This window comes from Gorilla gorilla, chromosome 15 (genome assembly GCF_029281585.2).
Source record: "Gorilla gorilla gorilla isolate KB3781 chromosome 15, NHGRI_mGorGor1-v2.1_pri, whole genome shotgun sequence".
NCBI classification, from domain to species: domain Eukaryota; kingdom Metazoa; phylum Chordata; class Mammalia; order Primates; family Hominidae; genus Gorilla; species Gorilla gorilla.
In genome coordinates, this window is record NC_073239.2 from 66,542,432 (window position 1) to 66,567,183 (window position 24,752).

General features: G+C 45.3%; 3 protein-coding genes and 1 pseudogene across 7 annotated transcripts; 3 read left to right on the forward strand and 1 right to left on the reverse strand.

The window, feature by feature from the left end:
- LRR1 (leucine rich repeat protein 1) lies at nucleotides 1-16,100 on the forward strand. Of its 5 annotated transcripts, XR_008671355.2 has the most exons (5): nucleotides 1-650; nucleotides 3,862-3,960; nucleotides 8,862-9,583; nucleotides 13,896-14,048; nucleotides 15,684-15,828. XR_008671355.2 is itself a non-coding variant. In XM_063697836.1 (4 exons), exons 1-4 carry the CDS (start codon nucleotides 468-470, stop codon nucleotides 8,912-8,914), a joined length of 402 nt encoding a protein of 133 aa, XP_063553906.1. In that variant the 5' UTR covers nucleotides 97-467; the 3' UTR covers nucleotides 8,915-9,583. The 5 variants fall into 5 exon arrangements, 4 of the variants coding, with proteins under 4 accessions (XP_063553906.1, XP_063553905.1, XP_004055177.1 ...); XM_063697836.1 differs by lacking the exons at nucleotides 13,896-14,048; nucleotides 15,684-15,828 and adding an exon at nucleotides 5,036-5,102 and having other exon boundaries at nucleotides 97-650; XM_063697835.1 differs by lacking the exons at nucleotides 8,862-9,583; nucleotides 13,896-14,048 and adding an exon at nucleotides 5,036-5,102 and having other exon boundaries at nucleotides 104-650; nucleotides 15,684-15,924.
- Nucleotides 657-3,937, forward strand: LOC129526646 (rho-related GTP-binding protein RhoQ-like; annotated as a pseudogene).
- A 4,013-nt stretch (nucleotides 16,101-20,113) lies between the features above and the next one.
- On the reverse strand, nucleotides 20,114-22,132 carry RPL36AL (ribosomal protein L36a like). The gene is made up of 2 exons (XM_063697838.1): nucleotides 21,986-22,132; nucleotides 20,114-20,567 (listed from the first exon to the last, which is right to left on the reverse strand). The coding sequence occupies exon 2, from the start codon at nucleotides 20,529-20,531 to the stop codon at nucleotides 20,211-20,213; it is 321 nt and encodes a 106-aa protein (XP_063553908.1). The 5' UTR covers nucleotides 20,532-20,567; nucleotides 21,986-22,132; the 3' UTR covers nucleotides 20,114-20,210.
- Nucleotides 21,986-24,752, forward strand: MGAT2 (alpha-1,6-mannosyl-glycoprotein 2-beta-N-acetylglucosaminyltransferase). Its single transcript, XM_004055135.5, has 2 exons — nucleotides 21,986-22,472; nucleotides 22,670-24,752. Exon 2 carries the CDS (start codon nucleotides 22,693-22,695, stop codon nucleotides 24,034-24,036), a length of 1,344 nt encoding a protein of 447 aa, XP_004055183.1. The 5' UTR covers nucleotides 21,986-22,472; nucleotides 22,670-22,692; the 3' UTR covers nucleotides 24,037-24,752.

Sequence of the window (24,752 nt, forward strand, 5' to 3'; positions counted from 1 at the left end):
GCCACTCAGACAGTTCTAAGTGCCTTTCCCTGTAACGCAGAGGCACACCTGCCTTCCCTCGGGAAACAGCGGCCCGACGTGCGCGGGCAACGCGTAAAGCGCCAACAGCTGAAACCCTCGGAATCCTCCCCAAACAGAAACAACCACCGCTGCCAGCTGCGCGCTCGGGGCAAAAGACGTTGCGCCCCCGCCGATTGCCGGTGGCGGCAGTCCCGGCACCAGGTGCCGGGTGGTCAGTCCCGGTACGCAGCCACGGCGAGAACCCGGCCCTGCTAAGGGAGAAGGGAAGCCGTTTCCCGCGGGCTTCATACAGACACGATGCTAAGACAGCCCGAGTCGCGGACCAGTCCAACAGGCAGGCGGATCAGTGGGCAGCCCGCGTGCGCGAGGACCCCGATGGCGGCGCCGGGTGGCGGGAAGGAGGAAGTTTCAAAGCCAGCTTGACCTGGTTGTGGCCGCTGGGCGAGATGAAGCTACACTGTGAGGTGGAGGTGATCAGCCGGCACTTGCCCGCCTTGGGGCTTAGGAACCGGGGCAAGGGCGTCCGAGCCGTGTTGAGCCTCTGTCAGCAGACTTCCAGGAGTCAGCCGCCGGTCCGAGCCTTCCTGCTCATCTCCACCCTGAAGGACAAGCGCGGGACCCGCTATGAGGTGCGTGAAGTGTGCAGACCCTGTCAGCCTCGCGTTCTTCTTGGAAGGCGAGACGCGGGCCACCCTCGGTCCTCATGCGCCCCGCTGCTCCCTAGGCGAGAGCCCGCCTTGGGGGTTCCTGAACTCCCAGCCTTGAGACCTACCATCAGCCCGACCCCAGGGTCCTGTGCGTCTTCCTACGGACCCGAAAGAAGAAAGCTTTGAGAGTGTACCTTTTCGCTATTTTTCCTCCCCACTTTTACGACTTTGAATTTACAGTGTTGTTATTTAGTAGTGGATGGCAATCCCGCCTGTTTCAAGTTTCTGAAATTTTGCGTGAAACAAGCGCAAATGAAGCAGCTGTCCAGTTGGGGAACAGTAAAATAACTGCAGTTCTGTTCAGTGAATTCTTTCTCCCACAATATTCTCCCTAGCTTAAAAAAGCAGGCAGGTCGGCCGCCCTCCCCACAGTTGCCGTCTCCCCCGGGGCCAGCCGGTCTTATGATCCGGCGGATCCTCCTGGGGAGGCCGGGCCGGGGAGAGGGCGCGGGCGCCAAGTGGCGGGGGCAGCGGGCGGGCGCGGCGACCGGGGCCGGGGCGGGGATCCGGGCGGCGACCGCGGCGGCGGCAGCGCCCCGGGCCTGCCGCCCCCTCCCCTCCGGCCAGGGGAGCCGCTGCATGGGGCCGGGGGGGGGGCGGCCCCGCGGTGTGGAGCGGCGGCGACGGCGGCGGACCCTCCAGGCGGGCTGAGGCTGAGCCCGGGGCCGGGGCGGGGGCTCCGGGGGGACCATGCCCGGAGGCCGGCCGGCCGGCAGCAGCATGGCTCACGGGCCCGGCGCGCTGATGCTCAAGTGCGTGGTGGTCGGCGACGGGGCGGTGGGCAAGACGTGCCTACTCATGAGCTGTGCCAACGACGCCTTCCCGGAGGAGTACGTGCCTACCGTCTTCGATCACTACACAGTCAGCGTCACCGTGGGGGGCAAGCAGTACCTCCTAGGACTCTATAACACGGCCGGACAGGAAGACTATCACCATCTGAGACCTTTATCTTAACCAATGACCGACGTCTTCCTTATATGCTTCTCGGTAGTAAATCCAGCCTCATTTCAAAATGTGAAAGAGGAGTGGGTACCGGAACTTAAGGAATACGCACCAAATGTACCCTTTTTATTAATAGGAGCTCAGATTGATCTCCGAGATGACCCCGAAACTTTAGCAAGACTGAGTGATATGAAAGAAAAACCTATATGTGTGGAACAAGGACAGAAACTAGCAAAAGAGATAGGAGCATGCTGCTATGTGGAATGTTCAGCTTTAACCCAGAAGGGATTGAAGACTGTTTTTGATGAGGCTATCATAGCCATTTTAACTCCAAAGAAACACACTGTAAAAAAAAAAAGAATAGGATCAAGATGTATAAACTGTTGTTTAATTACGTGAGAAACATCTTCAGTGGCCAAGGAAACTGTCCATTTCTCTCAGAAAGCAAATGAAATGCTGCAGCTATACCCAGACCTTTTATAGGTAATGAAAGAAAACTTGAAAGAAAACTTGAAAGAAAACAAAACCTGTCCTCAGAATTCTGTGAAGTTTATTAAGAATGTTCCTTAAAGATTTAAGAAGCAGTAAGCAGCATCTGAAGCCACAATCTATTATAAATACTTTATTTCAACTAGAAGGTACAATCTCTCAGGGGTTTCATAGTTTAAAAAGCTACAATCACATCATGTTGTAACTACATAAAAAACAGAGCTGTAAATGGAACTGCTTGGCTTTGACCATACACATTTCTGCACAGCCCTTACAGAATCTGCACAAAGAAATATCTCCCTTTGCTCCAGTTAATTGTTCTTGTATGTAAGTTGCTTTCTATTCCAGTATACCCAGAGTGGTGAAATAACAAGGCCAGCCACGTAGCCAAAGGTCGCTCCAAGCGTACAGGAGATGGGCCATACCTGAGGAGAGAATGTATGAGATCAAAAAAGAACAAATGTTTTATTACTTGAGCACAAGTGTAACCTAAATATTTCTATATTAAAGCTTAATGTGCTTTCTTAAAAAAAAAAAAAAAAAAAAGCAGGTCACAGCATCCTGCACTTGCCCTGTCTCGATATTTGTTATGCTTATAAGTACTTGTTTAATAACTATCTCTCATCAGATTGTCAACTCTTTAAGTGTAGTTACCCTGTCAGTCTTATTCATTGCTATGTCCCAAGCCCCTATTAGAGTACCTGGTACATAGTGGGTTCTGAATCAATAGTTGTTGAAATCTAAAGCAAATGCAACAGCAATCATTAATTTTTTTAAAATTTTAAATATGCCATTTATATAGATGATAATCATTAAATTTTTTTTGAGCACTCATTATGTGTCAGTCATCATTCTAGCACTCAGGATAGAATAGCAAAGGAGACAAGATTCCTGCTCTCATGGAGTTTGTATATAACGTACTGGGAGGTGTGCCTACCCCAGGCTAATGGACTGAAGTTATGAAGGCAAGTAACTGCTATTGGCAACTCTTCCTACAGTTACATAGTTGGAATGGGAGAAAAGGAGCATTCTCTCAAAACATGGTGATCCTGTTCTCAAAGGAGAGTTACTGGACAGACAGAGCAGTAACATCCACCACCAGCTAGATGAGGAGTATAACTTCCCAACTGCTAAAAAACAAAAAAAAAACAAAAAAAAACAAACTTTAAAACTTGGCCAGGCACCGTGGCTCATGCCTGTAATCCCAGCACTTTGGTAGGCCCAGGCAGGCGGATCACTTGAGGCCAGGAGTTCTAGACCAGCTTGGCCAACATGAAACCCTGTTTCTACTAAAAATACAAAAATTAGCCGGGCATGGTGGCACACACCTGTAATCCGAGCTACTCAGGAGGCTGAGTCACGGGAATTGCTTGAACCTGGGAAGCGGAGGTTGCAGTGATGGCACCACTTCACTCCATCCTGGGTGAGAGTGAGTGAGACTCTGTCTCAAAAAAAAACAACAAAAAAAAACAAGTTTTTTTTTTTTCTTTTTTTTTTTTTTTGAGAAGGAGTCTCTTTCTGTTGCCCAGCCTGGAGTGCAGTGGCGTGATAAAAAGCTTTAAAACTTAAAATGAAAACACTGAGACTCAAGGACTAAAAGCCAAACCAAAGCCTGGCAAAGTAACTGGCACATTCTAGTTGTAATAAATGTTACCGAGTAACAATAATTAGTTTGTTCTTTTTTTCTACTGGTTTTATGCAGCTAAGGGAGAACATTGAGCAATTCTTCACCAAATTTGTAGATGAGGGGAAAGCCACTGTTCGGTTAAAGGAGCCTCCTGTGGATATCTGTCTAAGTAAGGTATGGTATTAAAAACATTAATGATTAATGTTTGGCTGTATTTTCTTTATTTTTTAGAAACAGAGTCTTGTTCTGTCACCCAAGCTGAAGTACAGTGGCACAGTCATAGCTCACTGCAGCCTCAAACACCAAGGCTCAAGCCAGCCTCCTGAATATCTGGGACTAAAGGTGTACCTCACCACTCCCGGATAAATTTTTAAAATAACTTTTTGTAGAGATGGAGTCTTGATATGATGTTGCCCAGACTGGCCTCGAACTCCTGGCCTCAAGCGATCCTCTTGCCTCAGCCTCCCAAAGTGTTGGGATTACAAGCATGAGCCACCATACTTGGCCTGGCGTGTATTTGCTTGCTTGCTTGCTTTTTTTGTTTGTTTGTTTGTTTGTTTTGAGACGGAGTTTTGCTCTTGCTGCCCAGGCTGGAGTGCAGTGGCACGATCTCAGCTCACTGCAACCTCCACCTCCCGGGTTCAAACAATTCTCCTGCCTCAGCCTCCCGAGTAGCTGGGATTACAGACACCCACCACCATGCATGGCTGATTTTTTTTTTTTTGTATCTTTAGTAGAGACAGGGTTTCACCATGTTGACCAGGCTGGTCTTGAACTCCTGAACTCAGGCGATCCACCCACCTCAGCCTTCCAAAATGCTGGGATTACAGGCGTGAGCCACTGTGCTCGGCCTGGCCTGTATTTTCTTTAAAGAAGGCTGTTTGCACATTCTGATATCCCATATAGCCGAATAGGGACAGACTCTTGCAGGTTTGTTTGAAGAGGCAATGGCACAAGAGGCAGCTTCCCAAATATGCTTGTGTGCCTTCTAAAAGGGCAAAGTCTGCCTCAGTAAGATTCCCAGGATGGGAAGAAAACTGGGTTTGCTTCTGTGCTCAAGATGGAGCCCTAGGGTATTCTTTGCCTGGAACTCTATAAGGCAACTGCACAGGTCTACATTTTGCCAGCTAAACCACAGGTTACAAATCTAAGTTTGTTGTAATAAAAGAGGAAAAAATTCAATTAGAACCATCTTGTATTTTATTTACTGTAATCATTCTTTCTTCTTCTTTTTTTTTTTTTTTTTGAGATGGAGTCTCATTCTGTCACCCAGGTTGGAGTGCAGTGGGAAGAGCTCGGTTCACTGCAACCCACAGGTGGGTGCCACCACTCCTGGCGAATTTTTGTCTACCGTGCCTGGCCCCTACTGTAATCATTCCTTTTTTTTTTTTTTTTTTTCTGAGACAGAGTCTCTCCCTGTCACCCAGGCTGGATTGCAGTGGCGTGATCTCAGCTCACTGCAACCTCCACCTCCCGGGTTCAAGCGATTCTCCTGCCCCAGCCTCCCAGTAGCTGGGATTACAGGCACGTGCCACCATGCCCAGCTAATTTTTTGTATCTTTAGTAGAGACAGGTTTCACCATGTTGGCCCGGCTGGTCTCAAACTCCTGACCTCGTGATCCGCCCACCTTGGCCGCCTAAAGTGCTGGGATTATAGGCATGAGCCACCGTGCCCGGACTGTAATCATTCTTATAAAAATATAAACTGAGGCTGGGTGCCATAGCTCACACCTGTAATCCCAGCACTTTGGAAGGCCAAGACTGGTGGATCACTTGATCTCAGGAGTTCAAGACCAGCCTGGGCAACATGGTGAAACCCTGTCTCCACAAAAAAAAAAAAAAAATTAGCCAGGCGTGGTTTTCACACCTGTGGTGCCAGCTACTTGGGAGCCTGAGGTGGGAGGATCACTTGAGCCTGGGAGGCGCAGGTTACAATGAGCCAAGATTGCACCACTGCACTCCAACCTGGGCGACAGAGCCAGACCCTGTCTCAAACAAAACAAAACAAAACAAAAATACCATAAACTGGCTGGGTGCAGTGGCTCACACCTGGGAGGCCGAGGCAGGAGGATCACTTAATCCCACAAGTTAGAACCTGGAGGCCAGACACGGTGGCTCACGCCTATGATCCCAGCACTTTGGGAGCCGTAGGTGGGCGGATTGCTTGAATCCAGGTGTTCAAGATCAGCCTGGGTGACATGGTGAAACCCCATCTCTACAAAAAAATTAGCCAGGCATAGTGGTGTGCACCTGTAATCTCAGCTACTTGGGAGGCTGAGGTGGAGGGTCACCTGAGCCTGGAAGGTCAAGGCTGCAGTGAACTGTGATTGCAGCCACTGCACTCCATCCTGGTTGATAGAGCAAGACCCTGTCTCAGAAAACAGTTCAGGGCTTCGGTGAACTATGATTGTGCCACTGTACTCCAGCATGGGTGACAGAGCAAGACCCTTTCTCAAACAAAAAAAATATATAAACCATTAGAATTTTAAAACTGGTGGTTTTTTTCTGCCCTCTGCCCTATTCCTCTTTCCCTTCCTGGTGGGTGGAAACAATGTCTCGTTGTTCAACCTTGCTTTTTTTTTCTTTTTTGGTGAGACAAGGTCTCACTCTCACCTAGGCTGGAGTGCAGTGGCACCATCACAGCTCACTGCAGCCTCGACCTTCCAGGCTCAGGTGATCCTTCCTTCTCAGCCTCCCAAGTAACTGGGACTATAGGGGCACAACACCATACCAGGCTAATTTTTTTGTACTGGTAGAGACAGGGTTTCACCTTGTTGCACAGGCTGGTCTCAAACTCCTGGGCTCAAGCAATCTGTCCACGTTGGCCTCCCAAAGTGGTGAAATTACAGGCATGGTCCAACACATCTGGCCCAACTGTGCATTATTTTTAACTCCAAGCAAAGTGCTCTGCAACATTAAAAGTTCGATAACTAAGGAGTTTGGATTGAATGCAATAATTTTGTCCCATCTCCTCCTTGTGATTTTTCATTTTTTTCTTGACTTGCAGCTTATTCTTTCACTAATTCTTCCTTTCTATCTAAAAACAAGCTGAGATCTTACTGATTTTAAAAAAAGAAAACAAATTTCTAGAAAGACAAGGCTGAATTCATTGTCTCCACTTTTTATCTTTTGACCTTTACTTTCACTGGTTTACTGAAAACACTGTCTCAGAGATCACTGATCTTTTCACTTGTCTATCACAATATCATTATTTCTCATTATTTTTGCACTCTGTAGAATTTGACAGTGATAATTACCCTTTTCTTAATAAAACTCTTTCTTTTCTTGGTATCTATGTTAGGGCACTATGGTTTACCTTCAGTTTTCTTAGTCACTTCTTTGTCTCTTGCTTCCAGCAACGTTTTTTTCTATCCCCAAAATAAAGGCTTTATTTCAGTCCTCTGCTGTTTTCTGTCATACCTGCCTTCCATTTGATAGTTCAGCTGTTATATGGGTGAATCCCAAGTCTGTGAACCAATATGGTTTATTGTACCTAGTTCACCCAGGTCTTCTCCAGACTTTTCCCTACTCTGGTTCATTGTGTACAGTGCTACCAAAATAGTATTTAGTTCTTGTCATGTAACTTTCATACTTAAAATCCCTCCACTTTACGTTGGCATCTGAGCTCATTTACAATCTGTCCTCATACTGTATTTCCAATCTTTTGCTCTACATAGCTTCCATGTTCCAACAAAAATTAGCTTTTTTTTTTTTTTTTTTTGATATGGAGTCGCTCTGTCGCCCAGGCTGCCGTGCAGTCGTGCGATCTTGGCTTACTGCAACCTCTGCCTCCCAGTTTCAAGCAACTCTCCTGCCTCAGCCTACCAAGCAGCTGGGATTACAGGCGCCTGCCGCCATGCCCCACTAATTTTTATATTTTTAGTAGAGACGGGGTTTCACCATGTTGGCCAAGCTGGCCTCAAACTCCTAACCTCAGGTGATCCACCCACCTCGGCCTCCCAAAGTGCTAGGATTATAGGCGTGAGCCACCAGTCCCGGCCTTTTTTGTTTGTTTTGTTTTGTTTTGTTTTGTTTTGAGACCGAGTTTCACTTGTGTCGCCCAGGCTGGAGTGCAGTGGCGCGATCTCGGCTCACTGCAACCTCTGCCTCCCAGGTTCAAGCAATACTCCTGCCTCAGCTTCCTGAGTAGCTGGGATTACAGGCATGCACCACATTGCCCAGCTAATTTTTGTATTATTAGTAGAGAAGGGGTTTCACCATGTTGGCCAGGCTGGTCTGAAACTCCTGACCTCAAGTAATCCGCCTGCCTTGGCCTCCCATTGTTCTGGGATTATAGGCGTGAGTCACTACACCTGGCCTTAAACTCAAATTTTTTTTTTTTTTTAATTTTTCAGATAGAGTCTTGCTCTGTTGCCCAGCCTGGAGTGCAGTGGCACAATCTCGGCTCACTGCAACCTCCGCCTCCCGGGTTCAAGCGATTCTCCTTGCTCAGCCTCCAAAGTAGCTGGGATTACAGGCATGCACCACCACGCCCAGCTAATTTTTGTATTTTTAGTAGAAACAGGGCTTCACCATGTTGGCCAGGCTGGTCTCAAACTCCTGACCTCAAGTGATCCACCTGCCTCGGCCTCCCAAAGTGCTGGGATTACAGGCGTGAGCCACTGCGCCCCACCTAAACTCAAATCTTAAGTGGAATAGTCAATCATTTCCTATCTTATTTTATACTCTTATGATTTCCCTTTATTTTTGTTATTTTTTGTTTTTTGAGACAGTCTCACTCTGTTGCCCAGGCTGGAGGGCAGTGATATCATGGCTTACTGCAGCCTCTACTTCCTAGGCTCAGGTGATCCTCCCACCTCAGCCTCCCAAAGTGTTGGCATGACTTCCCTTTGAACAGTTTTATTTAGAATGTGTCCCTCCACGTAATTTTTTTCAAAAACTTTTAAACTTGAAATTTAGTCAAAATAAAGTACTAAAAAAAAGTTTTACAGTCAATTTCAATAAATCATTGTATCACATTCATAAGTAATGCCATAGAATTTGTTATGGGAAGAACTAGCATGTATGTATTATCTCCAGTGGAATTTATAATTCTACAACTTTTATTTATTCAGGCCAATTCCAGCAGTTTAAAAGGTTTCCTTTCAGCTATGAGACTGGCTCATAGAGGCTGTAATGTTGATACACCAGTTTCAACGCTCACACCAGTGAAGACTTCAGAATTTGAAAACTTTAAAACTAAAATGGTTATCACATCCAAAAAAGACTATCCTCTAAGTAAGAATTTTCCATATTCCTTGGAACATCTTCAGACTTCTTACTGTGGGCTTGTCCGAGTTGATATGCGTATGCTTTGCTTAAAAAGCCTTAGGAAATTAGACTTGAGTCACAACCATATAAAAAAGCTTCCAGCTACAATTGGAGACCTCATACACCTTCAAGAACTTAACCTGAATGACAATCACTTGGAGTCATTTAGTGTAGCCTTGTGTCATTCTACACTCCAGAAGTCACTTCGGAGTTTGGACCTCAGCAAGAACAAAATCAAGGCACTCCCTGTGCAGTTTTGCCAGCTCCAGGAACTTAAGAATTTAAAACTTGACGATAATGAATTGATTCAATTTCCTTGCAAGATAGGACAACTAATAAACCTTCGCTTTTTGTCAGCAGCTCGAAATAAGCTTCCATTTTTGCCTAGTGAATTTAGAAATTTATCCCTTGAATACTTGGATCTTTTTGGAAATATTTTTGAACAACCAAAAGTCCTTCCAGTAATAAAGCTGCAAGCACCATTAACTTTATTGGAATCTTCTGCACGAACCATATTACATAATAGGTAAGATTTTAATAGTCATGTAATGTGGTGTCTTTGATAGCATTCTAATATTCTTATCAAACTCAGAGTAATAAAGTCTAACATTGCTTACAGTGCTATGCACAGTCTGACCCTTTGCTATAACGGTCTTCTTGCTGTTCCTTACCTCTGCTTAGAATGATTTTTCTCCAGGAAGTCTCATTGCTCACTCCCTCACTTCATTCAGTTTTCTGCCCAAGTGCCATCCCAGAAAGGTCTTACCTGTCCATTCTATCTAAATTTTATTCCTTCCCTCCTTACATTGCTTGATTTTTTTTTTTTTTTTTTTTTTTTTTGGTCATAGGACTCATTGCCTGTTATATATATTTTTAAACTTTTTTTTTGTTTACTGTCAGTTTTCCCCACTAGAATGTAAGATCCATGAGTACATGGATGTTGTTTTATTCTCCACTATTTCCCTAGGATCTAAACCATGTATCCCCTGCTCCTAGCATATATTAAGCACTCAATAAGTAGTTAAATGAATGAATGGCATTGTTTCTCAAAGTGTGCTCCCCTGACCAGCAGGATCTGCATTACCTAGGAACTTCTTAGAGATGCAGGTTCTAACATTCCAGACCTACTGAATCAGAAACTGAGAGTGGGGTCCAGCTGTGTCTTAGTGAGTCTTCCAAGTGATTTTGATGTACTCTAAAATTAGAGAGTTCGCATAGTGATGAAGGGTGGTCTTTGGAGTCATACTTGGATTTGATTCCTAGCTTCACCACTTTGTATGACTTTAACCTCTTTTTTTTTTTTTTTTTGAGACGGAGTCTCACTCTGTCACCCAGGCTGGAGTGCAGTGGTGCCAAGCGATCTCGGCTCACTGCAAGCTCCGCCTTCCAGGTTCACGCCATTCTCGTGCCTCAGCCTCCTGAGTAGCTGGGACTACAGGCGCCCGCCAACACGCCTGGCTAATTTTTTTTTTTTTGTATTTTTAGTAGAGACGGGGTTTCACCGTGTTAGCCAGGATGGTCTCGATCTCCTGACCTCGTGATCCACCTGTCTTGGCCTCCCAAAGTGCTGGAATTACAGGCTTGAGCCACCACACCTGGCCCTTTTTTTTTTTTTTTTGAGACAGGGTCTCACTCTGTTGCCCAGGCTGGAGTGCAGTGGTCCAATCTCAGCTCACTGCAACTTCTGCCTCCCGGACTCAAGCAACTCTTCTGCCTCAGCCTCCTGAGTAGCTGGGATTACAGGCGCCCACCGCCATGCCTGGCTCATTTTTGTATTTTTATTTTATTTATTTGTTTGAGACAGAGTCTGACTGTGTCACCGAGGCTGGAGTGCAGTGGCGCCATCTCGGCTCACTGCAACCTCTGCTTCCCGTGTTCAAGCGATTCTCCTGCTTCAGCCTCCTAAGTAGCTGAAACTGCAGGCACCCGCCACCACACCTGGCTAATTTTTTTTTGTATTTTTAGTAGAGACGGAGTTTTACTATGTTGTCCAGGCTGGTCTTGAACTCCTGACCTTGTGATCTGCCCTCTTTGGCCTCCCAAAGTGCCGGGATTACAGGTGTGAGCCACCGCGCCTGGCCTTATTTTTTTAATTTTTGAGATGGAGTCTTGTTCTGTCGCCCAGGTTGGAGTGCAGTGGCATGATCTTGGCTCACCTATAACCTCTGCCTCCCGAGTTCCAGGAGTTCTCCTGCCTCAGCCTTCCAAGTAGCTGGGATTACAAGTATGTGCCACCACACACAGCTAATTTTTGTATTTTTAGCAGAGATGGGGTTTCACCATGTTGACCAGGCTGGTCTCCCAACTCCTGACCTCAGGTGATCTGCCTGTCTTGGTCTCTCAAAATGCTGGAATTACAGGTGTGAGCCTCTCAAAGTGCTGGGATTACAGGCGTGAGCCACCACACCTGACCTATTTAACCTCTTTGATTTCATTTTCTCAGCTGTGAAACAGGAAGAATAATACCCACCTTATAGAGTTGTGACGATAAATGAGCTAATGTAATGCCAAAGCATTTGGCATATAGTAGGATTCAGTAGCTGTTGGTTCTCTTCTCCTTGTCTGAACACTAACTGCATTTGGTTTCATGAGACCCTGAGCGCCAGATTCATTTTGTTCAGGGTTTTTTGTTTTTGTTTTTTTTTTCTTTTGAGATGGAGTTTTGCTCTTGTTGCCCAGGTTGGAGTGCAGTGCGCAAGCTGGAGTGCCTCCTGGGTTCAAGTGATTCTCCTGCCTCAGCCTCCCAAGTAGCTGGGATTACAGGCTCCCGCCACCACGGCTGGCTATTTTTTTGTATTTTTAGTAGAGATGGGGTTTCACCACGTTGGCCAGGCTGGTTTTGAACTCCTGGCCTCAAGCAATCCACCTGGCTCGGCCTCCCAAAGTGCTAGGATTACAGGCATGAGCCACCACTCCCAGCCATTGTTCAGGTTGCTTTTTATTTTTTGAGACAGTCTCTTTCACTGTTGCCCGGGCTGGAGTGCAGTGGCGTGATCTCAGCTCACTGCAACCTCTGCCTCCCAGGTTCAAGCAGTTCTCCTGCCTCAGCCTCCCAAGTAGCTGGGATTACAGGTGCCCACCACCATGGCCGGCTAATTTTTTGTATTTTTAGTAGAGACAGGGTTTCACTATGTTGACCAGGCTGGTCTCAAACTCCTAACCTTGTGATCCACCTGCCTCAGCCTCCCAAAGTGCTGAGATTACAAACATGAGCCACCACACGCAGCCTGTTCAGGCTTCTTGAACGCATGTCTGGAAGCTAAGATGTGGACCAAAGTATTACTGAGAACCTATAAAATGGTAGAAAGATCATATTTCAAATAAGAAATTCTGAACTTCTTTAGGGGGGAGGGGCTCTTAAAACTGACCAAAGTTAAGGAACCAGAAAACTGTACACATGAGTACAGAATTTTGCATAAAAGGAACCTGGCTCCCACTGAAACCCAGTCCAGTCCTCTCTCCTTGCCATCCCCAATGTACGAACTGTTACTCTAAACCAATGGTTCTCAGACGTTACTTCAAATTTAGAATGACCTGAGAAACATTTAAAACATCTGAAGGCCGGGTGCGGTGGCTCACGCCTGTAACCCCAGCACTTTGGGAGATCGAGGCAGGCGGATCACAAGGTCGGGAGTTCGAGACCACACTGACCCACATGGTGAAACCTCGTCTCTACTAAAAATACAAAAATTAGCCGGGCATGGTGGTGCGCACCTGTAATCCCAGCTACTCAGGAGGCTGAGGCAGGAGAATCACTTGAACCCAGGAGGCAGAGGTTGCAGTGAGCCGAGATGGCACCACTGCACTCCAGCTTGGGAGTGTAGATTGAGACTCCCGTCTCAATCAGTCAATCAGTTAATTAAATAAAATCACCGGAGGTGATACTGATGATTCAGGTTAAATCCACTGATTTGAGGGAACTCCAAATGGTATCTTTTGGCAGTGAGGTGCACCTGAGGCTATTGTTTCTCTAAGACATACATAAAAGAAATTGTAAGAATTGTAAGGCTGGGCACAGTGACTCACGCCTGTAATCCCAGCACTTTGGGAGGTTGAGGTGGGTGGGTCACTTGAGGCCAGGAGTTTGAGACCAGTAGGGCTAATATGGTGAAACCCTGTCTCCACTAAAAATACAAAAATTAACCGGGTGTCGTGGCGGGCACCTGTAGTCTCAGCTACTGGGGAGGCTAAGGCAGGATATATTGCTTGAACCCGGGAGGTTGAGGTTGTAGTGAGCCGAGATCGTAGCACCGCACTACAGCCTGGGCTGCAGAGTGAGACTGCGTCTCAAAAAAAAAAAAAAAAGGAAAAGAAAGAAATTGTATATTGTATTTATTCAAATTTGAAAATTATGTCCAAATGAGAAATGTTATAGTTTTGATTTGAAAAGACTATAACAAGTTTGGCTAAATGATCAGGTGAAAACATGCTGAAGTCCAACACGAAAAAGTACAAAGTTGGAAGGAAAAAAATAGATGATCAAAATGTGATATAATTGGCAAGGCACAATTTGGCAGAATAGTAATTTATTAGTGCTGAATGATTTCGCATTATGGCATTTATGTTGCTTTTTAAATCTTACCGCTATTAATATAGCTTTCTTGTAAGATGACTGAACCTTTGTTGAAGTATAATTTTGCGTGTTTTAAGCTCCCTTGTTTTAAAAAGTATATGGATTTAAAGCTGTGACACCAAAACCTATTATCTAGCTGTTGATAAATGGCTCTAACTACTGGTTACAAGCATACAGTTATGATCTATTAGGAAAATATGTGGGAATTTAAGTTATGTCAGATAGAAAATACAGTTTTTAACTGTTGTCTGTTTCCTCAATCTAGAACCATCTATCCGAAAGAGATTAATGTAAACATGTGGGAGACACTCCCTGGCAGAGTTTTTTAAAAAATGGTTACTTAAGCAACAGATTAATAAGTCTTTTTATGAAAAATTTAAAAATTGCAAATAGGGCCATCCTAGATCCCGTACCAAAGGTAACCGCTGTTTTTTTATTTGAAATGTGTATCTTTTCAGACTTTTCTGACAGGGTTTTAAAGTCTCATTTTAAGTTTTAAGACTAGGCTTGTTTATTTGTTGAAAAATATCTGAGCACCTATTATGTGCCAGCCTAAGCTAGAGACTAGAGAAACAACAAAGAGCAAGACACCGTGTGGGAGGCAAAGTGGCTGGAGCATGGTTGTGTTTAGCGGGGAGGTTTGGGCAGTGGGCAGGCAATCTCAAGACTGTGTTTTAGTGTCTTGTAGATGATTTAAAAACTTGACCTCAAGGCCGAGCGCAGTGGCTCTTGCCTGTAATCTCAGCACTTTGGGAGGCCGAGGTGGGCGGATCACTTGAGGTCAGGAGTTCAAGACCAGCCTGGCCAACATGGTTAACCCCCGTCTCTACTAAAAATGCGAAAATTAGCCAGGCCAGGCGTGGTGGCTCAAGCCTGTAATCCCAGCACTTTGGGAGGCCAAGGCGGGCAGATCACAAGGTCAGGAGATCAAGACCATCCTGGCTAACATGGTGAAACCCTTCCTCTACTAAAAATACAAAAAATTAGCCAGGCGTGGTGGCGGGCACCTGTAGTCCCAGCTACTCGGGAGGCTGAGGCAGAAGAATGGCATGAACCCAGGAGGTGGAGCTTGCAGTGAGCCGAGATTGTGCCACTGCGCTCCAGCCTGGGAGACAGAGCGAGACTCCATCTCAAAAAAAAAAAAAAAAATTAGCCGGGAATGTTGGCGTGTGCCTGTAATCCCAGCTACTCGGGAGGCTGAGGCAGGAGAATAGCTTGAACCCTGGAGGTGGAGGTTGCAATGAGCCAAGATTGCACCACTGCACTCCAGTCTGGGCAACAGAGTGAGACTCCATCTCAAAAAAAAAAAAAAGTTTAGGCCAGGTGCGGTGGCTCACACCTTTAATCCTAGCACTTTTGGAGGCTGAGGCAGGCAGATCATGTGAGGTCAGGAGTTCGAGACCAGCCTGGCCAACATGGTGAAACCTCGTCTCTACTAAAAATACAATGCAAAAAAAAATTATCTGGGCGTGGTGGTAGGCGCCTGTAATCCCAGCTACTTGGGAGGCTGAGGCAGAAGAATTGCTTGAACCCAGGAGGCAGAGATTGCAGTGAGAGCGTGCACCACTGCACTCTAGCCTGGGTGTCAAAGCGAGACTCTGTCTCAAAAAATAAAAATCAAAAGTTTGACTTGGGCACCATTGAAGGGTTTTAAGTGTGAGAGTGAAATGCCTTAAGCAAGGTAAGGTTAGCCTTACTTGCCCAGCCACTAAAGTAAAACTCATGTCCCAAGTAACATGTATTTTAAATTTGTCTTACAGAGTTTAAATTTACCTTTTGAACAATTGATCTCTGGAAGAGCCTATTTAAAGGACAGGTGACTTTTTCATTCCATTTAGGGAGTTATGCTATTAAGTGGTTGTGCTGGAAGATATTTTATGGTGTGGTATCTGAAGTTTACAATATGTCATATGTTGTTTTTTAGTATATTTTAAATATACTAATCACTTAATAAAGTAATTTTACTTTTCATTGTTACAATTCCATGTCCTAATAATTCATGTCCTGAATCTAGTAACATGTTATAAAATATTTTTATCATTCTTTCCAATAGGATTCCATATGGCTCTCATATCATTCCATTCCATCTCTGCCAAGATTTGGATACCGCAAAAATTTGTGTTTGTGGAAGATTCTGTCTGAACTCTTTCATTCAAGGAACTACTACCATGAATCTGCATTCTGTTGCCCACACTGTGGTCTTAGTAGATAATTTGGGTGGTACTGAAGCACCTATTATCTCTTATTTCTGTTCTCTAGGCTGTTATGTAAATTCCTCTGATATGTTAAAGTAATGGGTGAGACCAGAAAAAGAAATTTCAATAACAGATCAGTTTGGGGTGCATGTATGATTTTGCAGCGTCAAATTGGAGTAAGGGAAGATTTCTGTATACTTGCTGGAGAGGAGGAATGTGTATAGTTACTCATTTAGATGACTCCAAAACTTTTATTAAAACCAATTTTAATTTTACTGTGGTGTTAACTTTTTTTTAATTTATTGCACTTGTGTTTATTTCACCCTAAAGTTTCCAAGATGGGTTGTGGAGATATCTTTTAATGTTAAACAGATATTGATCCCAGTTAAACACATCTGAGTTTCTGTATGCAGAAAATATCTGTTGGAGGACTAATATGTCCTAAATTATAGTGAAAACTTGTTTATTATGAAATTATATGTAAGTTTTTAAGCATACCACTTTTTGTGTTTTTCAGATACATTATTCTACATGTGGAATTTACATTTACCAAGCAAAAAGTAGGAATTGTTTCAGGAAAGACTTTAGCTTTTATAATTTTTTAAAATGTTCCCATAGTAGTTGTTGTGATTTCTTTTTTTGTTTTTGTTTTTCTAAGATGGAGTCTCTGTCTCCCAGGCTGGAGTGCAGTGGCGCAATCTCGGCTCACTGCAACTTCCGCCTCAGCCTCCTGAGTAGCTGGGGTTGCAGGCGCATGCCACCATACCCAGCTAATTTTTTGTATTTTTTGTATTTTTCAGCTAACTTTCTGTATTTTTCACGGTGTTTCACCATGTTGGCCAGGCTGGTCTCGAACTCCTGACCTCAAATGATCTACCCATCTGGGCATCCCAGAGTGCTGGGATTACAGGCTTGAGTCACCGTGCCTTGGGATTGGGTGGGATGGGAAAGGGAACAGAAAATTGCTACTTTTTTTTTTTTTTTTTTGAGACAGAGTCTTACTCTGTCACCCAGGCTGGAGTGCAACGGCATGGTCTTGGCTCACTGCAACCTCCGCCTCCCAGGTTCAAGCGATTCTCCTGCCTCAGCCTCCCAAGTAGCTGGGACTATAGGTGTGTGCCACCACACCCGGCTAATTTTTATGTATTTTTAGTAGAGACAGGGTTTCACTATGATGGCCGGGCTAGTCTCGAACTCCTGACTTCATTATACGCCCGCCTTGGCCTCCCAAAGTGCTGGGATTACAGGAGTGAGCCACCGTGCCCCGCCAAAAATTGCTACTTTTTGCTGATTACATTTTGTATTATTAGGGTGGGTTTTTAAATTATTTTTGTCACATAATATGACAAAAATGTTTAATATATTATTTTTGTCATATTAAATGACAAAATGTTTAATGTTTTTGATTTTAAAAGTAGTGGCAATACACCAGCTAAATGGTGATTTGGGCCCAGTGCAGTGGCTCATGCCTGTAATCCCAACACTTCAGGAGGTCGAGGTGGGCATATTGCTCGAGCCCAGGAGTTCAAGACCAGCCTGGGCACAAAGACAAAATCCTATCTCTACAAAAAATGCAAAACTTAACTGAGCATTGTGGTGTACGCCTGTGGTCCTGGCTACTCTGGAGGCTGAAGTGGGAGGATCACTTGAGCATGGGAGATTACAGTGAGCCAAGATCATGCCACTGCACTCAATCCTGGGTGACAGATGGAGACCCTGTCTCAAAAAAATATGACGTGAACTAGGGCATAAGGAATGGAAAAATAACCAACTTGAAAGACTCATGGAAAATAGAACCAGTATTAACTTTTTCATTCTGTTCATTCCCACCGACCTACCTCAAGTCAGCCTCTCCACCAGAACATTGCAGTAACCTCAGCCTGGTTTTTGTGAACAAAGGAAAGAATAAAAGTTACTGGAGAAAAGCCCTCTCCAGTGTTAATGTAATTGCTGTTTTGGGCTTGTTAGCAGGGTCTCTGTAAGATTATTTCTTACAAAATAATTACCTTACCGCCTTTATCTTCCTAAAATGTTTATTTGGGGCATTTTTTTTTCTTTTTTGAAAGTTCTGATACTCCTGAGTAGATGCAGTTTTTTTTGTTTGTTTTTTGAGATGGAGTCTTGCTCTGTCACCCAGGCTGGTGTGCAATGGCGTGGTCTTGGCTCACTGCAACCTCCGCTCTGCCTCCCGAGTTCAAGTGATTCTCCTGCGTCAGCCTCCCGAGTAGCTGGGAGTATAGGCGTGTGTCACCACACCCGGCTAATTTTTGTATTTTAGTAGAGACAGGGTTTCACTATGTTGACCAGGCCGGTCTCAAAACTGACCTCATGATCCGCCCTCCTCGGCCTTCCAAAGTGCTGAGATTACAGGCATGAGCCACCACGCCTGGCCATCTAATTTTTGTATAGTAGAGACAGTGTTTCACCATGTTGGTCAGGCTGATTTTGAACTCCTGACCTCAAGTGATCCGTCCACCTCGGCCTCACAAACTGCTGGGATTACAGGCATGAGCCACTGCACTCAGCCGTTCCAGGTGTTTTATAAGCAGCATTTAATCTTTAAAAATCACCCTACGAGAGAAGTACCATGAACCCAAATCAGATTTTAAGCCCAGGCTACTGTATTCTAGTTAATTTACTTTTGGTCTTTAAAACCAAGAATTCCCTAAGTATTTTAGGATTTTCTAAACTCGTAGGTTGGTGAGGGATTGTCCATAAATATTACAAAATAGCTGAATTAAAACATTCTTTAAAAAGTGATGGTAGGCCAGGTGAGGTGGCTCATGCCTGTAATCCCAACACTTTAGGCTGAAATGGGTAGATAACCTTTGAGCCCAGGAATTTGAGACCAGCCTGAGCAACAAGGCAAAACTCCGTCTCTATAAAAAATACAAAAATTAGCCAAGCATAGTGCTGCATGCCTGTAGTCCTAGCTACAGCTACTAGGAAGGCTGAGGTGAGAGGATAGCTTGAGCCTAGGAGGCCAAAGCTGCAGTGAGCTGTGAGTATGCCACTGCACTCCAGCCTGGGCAACAGAGCGAGACCCCTGTCTCCAAAAAAAGGAAAAAGTGATGGTGATGTATTTAAAAATAAACTCGTATACATGATTTTTACATTTTTTTTTACAATCAAATGCAGCTATAATAGTTATTGGGATTATGTGCAAACGATCTGTTACTCCTACACACCCTAGCCCTTTGCATTCCTCTACTGTCATTCCCATGTATCTTAGTCAACTTAAATTCATATACAAAAGGCAAAATTTGTCTTCTTATAACCCCTATCTTTTCCCAGTTTTTCACTTGATACTGAACTTTTCTTGCCTTTCATAATTACAAGGCTCAACTTTTTTTCATTGTGAATTTCAACCTTGTTTTCAGTCATAACTCCTAAACCTTCCCAACTGTCAAGTTCTGGCCAAGCACAGTAGCACACTGTAATCCCAACACTTTGGGAGGCTGAGACGGGAGAATTGCTTGAGCCCAGGAGTTGAGACCAGCCTAGGCTCAAGAATTGCTTGAGCCCAGGAGTGAGACCCCATCTTTAAAAAAAAAAAAGAAATAAAATTAGCCAGGCAAATTCACCAGGCATGGTAGTACCCAACTACTCCAAGGCTAAGGCAGGACCTACAGAGCTAGAGCCTGAGAGGCCACAGTAAGCCATGAATGTGCCACTGCACTCCAGTGTGGGTTACAGTGACAGATTGTCTCAAAAAAAAAAAATTTTTTTTGAGTACCTCCCAGAGTGTTCTAAGAGGTTCAAAAAACAAAGTTTATGCTATCTTGGACTTTCACTAGATTGAGAACTTTATTGTGAAGTCAATTTTGAACTATCCTTTTATATTCAAGGCCACAGTCTGTAACAGTACTGTCCGAAAGAACTTTCTGCGGTGGAAATCTTTTACATCTGTGTTGTCCAATAAACTAGCCACACGTGGCTGTTGAGTACTAAATCTGACTAGTGTAACAGGAAACACATTACCCGGCTAGCGGCCCCTACTAGACAGAATATTTGCAGTCAGCTCTTACTATCCCCCAACTTCCATCCTTTGCCCAACCCAGCCTGCTATACACAAGCCTAGCGTATCTTGTTCCTTCTCTTGCAAAATCTTAAAGATCCTTCTAAGCTGCTCAATGTTTATGAATTCATTCAACATTTGAAATTGACCAGAAAACAAAAAGTAGTAAAGTAGTATTTTCCCTTCATACATATATAAACTTGTTAGTAAAGTTTGAGGTGGGACTACACTAAACATGGAATTCTATTTATAAGTAAAAACCACAAAAAGTTTGCGTAAGAATATCACTGTATTTATTTTCCCTCAGGTAACTTTTCTATGGCTTCACCATTTTCTCTTCAAAATTAGAAGAAAAATATCCCAAAGTTTAGAACTGGATCACTTGGCCCTTTCTCTTCTTATCTCCTCCCAGTTCAAAATGCTTGCATCTCTTAATGGCCAGCATCCTCTTGGATCTGCAGTTAGGCTCAACACATTCCAGCCTTAGCACAATCTTCTTTGTGGTCTTAGCCTTCTTCCGGAAAATTGGCTTTGTCTGCCCACCATAGCCACTCTGCTTCCGATCATAGCGCCTCCTTCCCTGGGCATACAAAGAATCCTTGCCCTTCTTATACTGTGTCACTTTGTGAGGCTGATGCTTGCCACACTTCTTACAGAAGGTTCTTCGGGTTTTAGGTACGTTGACCATCTTTGCAGCAGGGCTGTTTTGTCTATATGATGAAAACTGTAGTAAAATATTTAAAATAAGATAGCAGACATTAAACATTCCGAAAAGCGAAAGTGCTATACAAGTATATACAGGAAAACCGTACACATAAATGAGTAATATATAAATCCACCACGTACTCTTTTTCCATATGAATAAACGCACATACAAGTACATACCTTTTTGAAACACTTCGTTTAAATTACTGGAGGACTAATTTGTCGACCTAAAGAACTGAGGCAAGGCCGAGCACGGTGGCTCATGCTTGTAATCCCAGCACTTTGGGAGGCCGAGAAGGGCGGATCACCTGAGGTCCGGAGTTCGAGACCAGCCTGACCAACATGGAGAAACCCCGTCTCTACTAAAAATACAAAATTAGCCTGGCATGGTGGTGCATATCTGTAAGGAGAATCGCTTGGGCGGGGTGGGGAGGGGCGGAGGTTGCCGTGAGCCGAGATCGCACCATTGCACTCCAGCCTGGGCAACAATAGCGGAATTACGTCTCAAAAAAAAAAAAAGAACTGAGGCACAATTCATATAAGTAGAATGTTTATTTGGGGCAAGTTTGAGGATTGCAACCCAGAGCACAGATTCAAAATGCCCTGAGTAGCAGCAGTTGGAAGTGGGTTTTTAGAGGAAAAAATGGCAGTTCCTAAATTGTTTACCAAGAATTTACATTAAAATAACACAAGCGATTGACTGGCTATACATCATTCTTTTTATGACAAATTCCAGGAACGCGGACATAATGGGTGAAGCAGCTAGTCAGGAATAAAATGCCAGGCATTAAGTGGGGAGGTGTCTGAAGTCCCATACTGCTGTCTCTCTGGGCCCAGCAAATTTTGCACATCTCAAATAACTCACAATGCTCCGAGCCATTCTTCTTTTCTCATATAGAACAGGACTCACGAAAACCGACAGCAGCAGCTTTAGGAGACCCAATACAGTCAGTTTTCCGTACGAAATGAGTTTAATTTATTGTGACTGCTCCAAAAGAAAAGTGCGGTTCATCTAATTTTCTTCCGAAAAGGAAGTTAAGGACCAGAGTTTCTTTGACCCCCTTCCCCCCACCCACCTCCTCCATTTTCCAGCTCTAGAGAATGGCTGGGGCAGCGCGCGACGTTGTAGCTACGGTTACGACCCGCCCCGTTCCTTCTACGAGAACCACATCAGCGTAGTATCACTTTTCCCCTCCGAAGCACAGTCACCCGTCAGCAGCCTCGAGGGCTGACGTGTCCTTATCAAGCCGGCGCGCCCCGCGATTCTATAGCCGCCATGCCTGAGACCTTTTCCTGAAGGGAGAAGCCTGCTCTCGAACTAAGGCCGGCGAGGGCCATAGGTCTCGCCTTCCCTTTCCTAAGAAGGCCTAGTCCTACCCAGGATTCCGAGCAAGGGAGGCTCCTATTGGAACCGCTACAGCCTCGTTCTTAGCTTACCGAGAAACGGCGCCCGACACCTGGCCTTTCGCAGCTCTCGCCTTTCGCAGCTCTCGCCTAACAGGAAAGGGAAGAAAGAGGCGGAAGTGGGAACTGCACCTGAGCGACAGTACTGCAAACCAATAGGCAGCCGGCCACGGCGGTCAGGCGCCTTCGGTCGCGTCTGGAAAGCACCAACCAACGGTCTAAGGGGCGGGCCGGAGGGGTGTGGGCCGGAGGGCCGCGGTGTGCCGCGGGGCAGTTGCGGGTTGTCATAACGGTCCCCGCCGGAGTGAGGCGAGGCCGCGTCGCTCAGTTCTGGCCGTTTAGGGCCCCTGTAAGGATGAGAGCGCAGAGGACGCAGGGCCGCTGGAGGCGCAGGTAACGAAGCTAGGGTGCGGTTGGGACCGCGGCTGAGCTTCTTCCGGGACCCGTGGTGCTGAATGGAGAGGACGGAGACGAAGCCGAGCCGCGGCTCCTAGCGGCGGCGCCGATGCTCGAGCTGTAGCTGCCAGGCGAGGATGTGTGGAGCGCAGGCGGCGCGGGGTAAATGAGAGGTCTCGGGCCCCAGGACCCCCGGGGCCCGGGATGAGTTAGCGAGGGCAGCCGCGGGGGCCAGTTCCGACCGTGACAGGCCAAGGCGACGGCCACCGCCCGCCCGCCCCTTCCGTGCAGAAGCAGCTGCTCCTTTCCGCGCCCGCCCGCCTGCGCTCCCGGCCTTGGAGACCATGAGGTTCCGCATCTACAAACGGAAGGTGCTAATCCTGACGCTCGTGGTGGCCGCCTGCGGCTTCGTCCTCTGGAGCAGCAATGGGCGACAAAGGAAGAACGAGGCCCTCGCCCCACCGTTGCTGGACGCCGAACCCGCGCGGGGTGCCGGCGGCCGCGGCGGGGACCACCCCTCTGTGGCTGTGGGCATCCGCAGGGTCTCCAACGTGTCGGGGGCTCCCCTGGTCCCGGCGGTCCCCCAGCCCGAGGCGGACAACCTGACGCTGCGGTACCGGTCCCTGGTGTACCAGCTGAACTTTGATCAGACTCTGAGGAATGTAGATAAGGCTGGCACCTGGGCCCCCCGGGAGCTGGTGCTGGTGGTCCAGGTGCATAACCGGCCCGAATACCTCAGACTGCTGCTGGACTCACTTCGAAAAGCCCAGGGAATTGACAACGTCCTCGTCATCTTTAGCCATGACTTCTGGTCGACCGAGATCAATCAGCTGATCGCCGGGGTGAATTTCTGTCCAGTTCTACAGGTGTTCTTTCCTTTCAGCATTCAGTTGTACCCTAACGAGTTTCCAGGTAGTGACCCTAGAGATTGTCCCAGAGACCTGCCGAAGAATGCCGCTTTGAAATTGGGGTGCATCAATGCTGAGTATCCCGACTCCTTCGGCCATTATAGAGAGGCCAAATTCTCCCAGACCAAACATCACTGGTGGTGGAAGCTGCATTTTGTGTGGGAAAGAGTAAAAATTCTTCGAGATTATTCTGGCCTTATACTTTTCCTAGAAGAGGATCACTACTTAGCCCCAGACTTTTACCATGTCTTCAAAAAGATGTGGAAACTGAAGCAGCAAGAGTGCCCTGAATGTGATGTTCTCTCCCTGGGGACCTATAGTGCCAGTCGCAGTTTCTATGGCATGGCTGACAAGGTGGATGTGAAAACTTGGAAATCCACAGAGCACAATATGGGTCTAGCCTTGACCCGGAATGCCTATCAGAAGCTGATCGAGTGCACAGACACTTTCTGTACTTATGATGATTATAACTGGGACTGGACTCTTCAATACTTGACTGTATCTTGTCTTCCTAAATTCTGGAAAGTGCTGGTTCCTCAAGTTCCTAGGATTTTTCATGCTGGAGACTGTGGTATGCATCACAAGAAAACCTGTAGACCATCCAGTCAGAGTGCCCAAATTGAGTCACTCTTAAATAATAACAAACAATACATGTTTCCAGAAACTCTAACTATCAGTGAGAAGTTTACTGTGGTAGCCATTTCCCCACCTAGAAAAAATGGAGGGTGGGGAGATATTAGGGACCATGAACTCTGTAAAAGTTATAGAAGACTGCAGTGAAAATCACAGTTACAAAAGCAAAAGTGACAGTCTTCTATTTTTGATATTTGTCCAAACAGGACATACAATTGAATAAAAGAGTTTAGGAACTGGTTTCTGCTTTAATACAAAAACAAAATCTTGTAAAAGGTGTCCAAATACATAGTAATCTTTTCCAGTTATGTCTGATTAAGATTTAAAACTGAAGGTTTCATTTTGGGAGTAGGGTTTTAAAGCTCAATCTGTTATCTGCTAAAATTGATTATTGTTGATATGAGAGAAGAGGGGAAATTTTATTTAAATTGCATCTATTAATCTTTTTATCTGAAACTTTGTACGCTTTTCCACTTTCAAAACCTATTTTAAGTACAGCAAAATTTATTTAAAACTGTCATAGCAGTAAAAAGTATTACGATGAAATTGTTAGGGTATTAATGGAACAAACCCAGTTTCACTCTCTTGACACACTTATTAGGAAGGGATTGCTTCCCTGGTTTAATAATTTAAAAGTTATGTTTGTTAAACACCCTGTCAGAACAGTCATTTTCAGTATTAGATTCCTGTACTGTTGTGTTTTGAGTGTGTTTTGGAACCTTCATAGAACACACTTTCTTTTGGAATGTATTTGATTGATAAGAAAGTTTAAACATTGTTTTCACCTCAATGTAGAAATACAGTGGTTTTGTTTTTTTTTCTTTTAGTGCTGACAAAATAAAATACTCATTTTTGCATAAAAA